General features: G+C 49.7%; 1 protein-coding gene across 1 annotated transcript in view; it reads right to left on the minus strand.

The window, feature by feature from the left end:
• Positions 1-712: 712 nt before the first annotated feature.
• aldh4a1 (aldehyde dehydrogenase 4 family, member A1) overlaps positions 713-2,641 on the minus strand; it is a gene marked incomplete at its 3' end in the record, with an annotated part of 11,523 nt that continues 9,594 nt past the window's right edge. The window contains 7 exon segments of the mRNA XM_014000122.1: positions 713-831; positions 904-1,025; positions 1,114-1,266; positions 1,333-1,380; positions 1,528-1,724; positions 1,799-1,872; positions 1,947-2,134. Coding sequence (XP_013855576.1) covers positions 713-831; positions 904-1,025; positions 1,114-1,266; positions 1,333-1,380; positions 1,528-1,724; positions 1,799-1,872; positions 1,947-2,134 — 901 coding nt within the window.

The following is a 2,641-nucleotide window of genomic DNA, read 5'->3' on the forward strand; positions in this document are numbered from 1 at the left end:
TTATTGGTCGTCACTTCCTGTTTCCTGTCTGATTATTGATCATCACTTCCTGTTTCCTGTCTGATTATTGGTCGTCACTTCCTGTTTCCTGTCTGATTATTGATCATCACTTCCTGTTTCCTGTCTGATTATTGCTCGTCACTTCCTGTTTCCTGTCTTATTGCTCGTCACTTCCTTTTTCTTGTCTCTGATTATTGGTCATCACTTCCTGTTTCCTGTCTGATTATTGATCATCACTTCCTGTTTCCTGTCTGATTATTGCTCGTCACTTCCTGTTTCCTGTCTTATTGGTCATCACTTCCCGTTTCCTGTCTGATTATTGCTCGTCACTTCCTGTTTCCTGTCTGATTATTGCTCGTCACTTCCTGTTTCCTGTCTAATTATTGCTCGTCACTTCCTGTTTCCTGTCTGATTATTGCTCGTCACTTCCTGTTTCCTGTCTGATTATTGCTCATCACTTCCTGTTTCCTGTCTGATTATTGCTCCTCACTTCCTGTTTCCTGTCTCTGATTATTGGTCATCACTTCCTGTTTCCTGTCTCTGATTATTGGTCGTCACTTCATGTTTCCTGTCTCTGATTATTGGTCGTCACTTCCTGTTTCCTGTCTCTGATTATTGGTCATCACTTCCTGTTTCCTGTCTCTGATTATTGGTCGTCACTTCCTGTTTCCTGTCTGATTACTGAACATGAATGTTGTCTGTTGGTCTGGACCTGAAGCTCTGGCGCCTCCAAATGGCTGCTGGGCCACGACGGAACCGGTGGATTTATCGTTGATGTAGAAGTTCCCTGCGGCGTTTCTCAGAACCCTGGAGGCCTCATCAATCACCTTCCTGTCAATCAAACACAAACAGAACCTTAGTCCGGGTCAAACCCAGCTCAGTGGACCATGTTCTGTGTCCTACGTGTCTTGAGCAAACACGGCTCCTGTCAGCGCATATGGAGAGGTTGTGTCAATCAGATGCAGAACCTCCTGGTAGTCCTCCTCAGGATAAACATAAACAGTCAGAACCGGTCCAAAGATCTCCTGGAAAACACCACACAGGTGCTGTGAGCTGATCCCAATGATCCAGATCCTGGAGCAGATCCAGACTTCTTCTGAGCAGAGGTCTTACCTCGTTCATGATGGGATCCTGCGGGTCCTTGGCCTCGATGATGGTCGGCTCCACAAAGTAACCTTTCTGATCGTCACAGCGTCCTCCGGCGATGATGCTGAGGTTCGGGGAGGACTTGGCGTGGTCCAACCACTTCCTGATCCGAGCGAAGGACTAGAAGAGGAACTTGTTAGAGACCAAGATCCTCAGCAGAACTTCAGTCTGATCAAACACATTTACCTTATCATCGATGACCGCAGAGAAGAAGGTGCTGAAGTCCTCCACAGGCTGCAGAGAACACATCATCACCATCATCAACACAGGTAACCTTCACCTGTCTGAGGACCTGCTCACTAACAAGTTCCTCTCTCAATTAGCCCCTCCCAAGGTATGATCCCCCCCTCACTGTGAGCTCTGCTGTTCTTGTGGACTCACGTCTCCCAGTTTGATGTCTCTGTGGACGTCCAGCAGCTGCTGTCTGATCTGAGGCCAGGTGCTGTGAGGGACGTACATCCTGGAGCAGGCTGAGCACTTCTGTCCTCCGTACTCGAAGGCAGAGCGGATGGTCCCCATCACCACGCTCTGGATGTCTGCAGAACTGTGGACCAGGTGGAAGTTCTTCCCTCCACACTCTGTGGACACAAGCGTCCATTAGCTCAGGGACTCTGCAGAAGACAGGGACCTGATGGACTAAAGCGGGGCTCACCTCCACCCAGACGAGGGAAGGTCCTGTAGATGTCCAGGTTCTGGGCCACCTGCTTCCACAGACGCTTGAAGGTCCTGCAGAGACAACAGACCATTGTCATGGTAATGGACACGTCTTCACCAGCAGACACTGAGGGAGGCGTCCTTACGGCACACTGCCGGTGAAGTTGATCCCCGCCAGGTGAGGGGACGAGGTGACGGTGTCCCCGAACACTGGACCATCAGCCGGCAGGAACTGGATGATGTTAGGAGGCAGACCGGACTCACGCAGGACTCTGTAGACCAGGTAGCTGGAAGACAGAGCTGTGTCGCTGGGTTTCCAGAGGACTACGTTACCCTGAACACAAACACAGGACACGTTACGCTAAGGATAAACACAGGACACGTTACCCTGAGGACAAAACACAGGACACGTTACCCTGAGGATAAACACAGGACACGTTACCCTGAGGACAAAACACAGGACACGTTACCCTGAGGATAAACACAGGACACGTTACCCTGAGGACAAAACACAGGACACGTTACCCTGAGGATAAACACAGGACACATTACCCTGAGGACAAAATACAGGACACATTACCCTGAGGACAAAACACAGGACACGTTACCCTGAAGACAAACACAGGACACATTACCCTGAGGACAAAATACAGGACACGTTACCCTGAAGACAAACACAGGACACGTTACCCTGAAGACAAACACAGGACATGTTACCCTGAGGACAAAACACAGGACACGTTACCCTGAGGATATACACAGGACACGTTACCCTGAGGATATACACAGGACACGTTACCCTGAGGATATACACAGGACACGTTACCCTGAAGACAAACAC

This window comes from Austrofundulus limnaeus, unplaced genomic scaffold (assembly GCF_001266775.1).
Source record: "Austrofundulus limnaeus strain Quisiro unplaced genomic scaffold, Austrofundulus_limnaeus-1.0 Scaffold2720, whole genome shotgun sequence".
Lineage (NCBI taxonomy): Eukaryota > Metazoa > Chordata > Actinopteri > Cyprinodontiformes > Rivulidae > Austrofundulus > Austrofundulus limnaeus.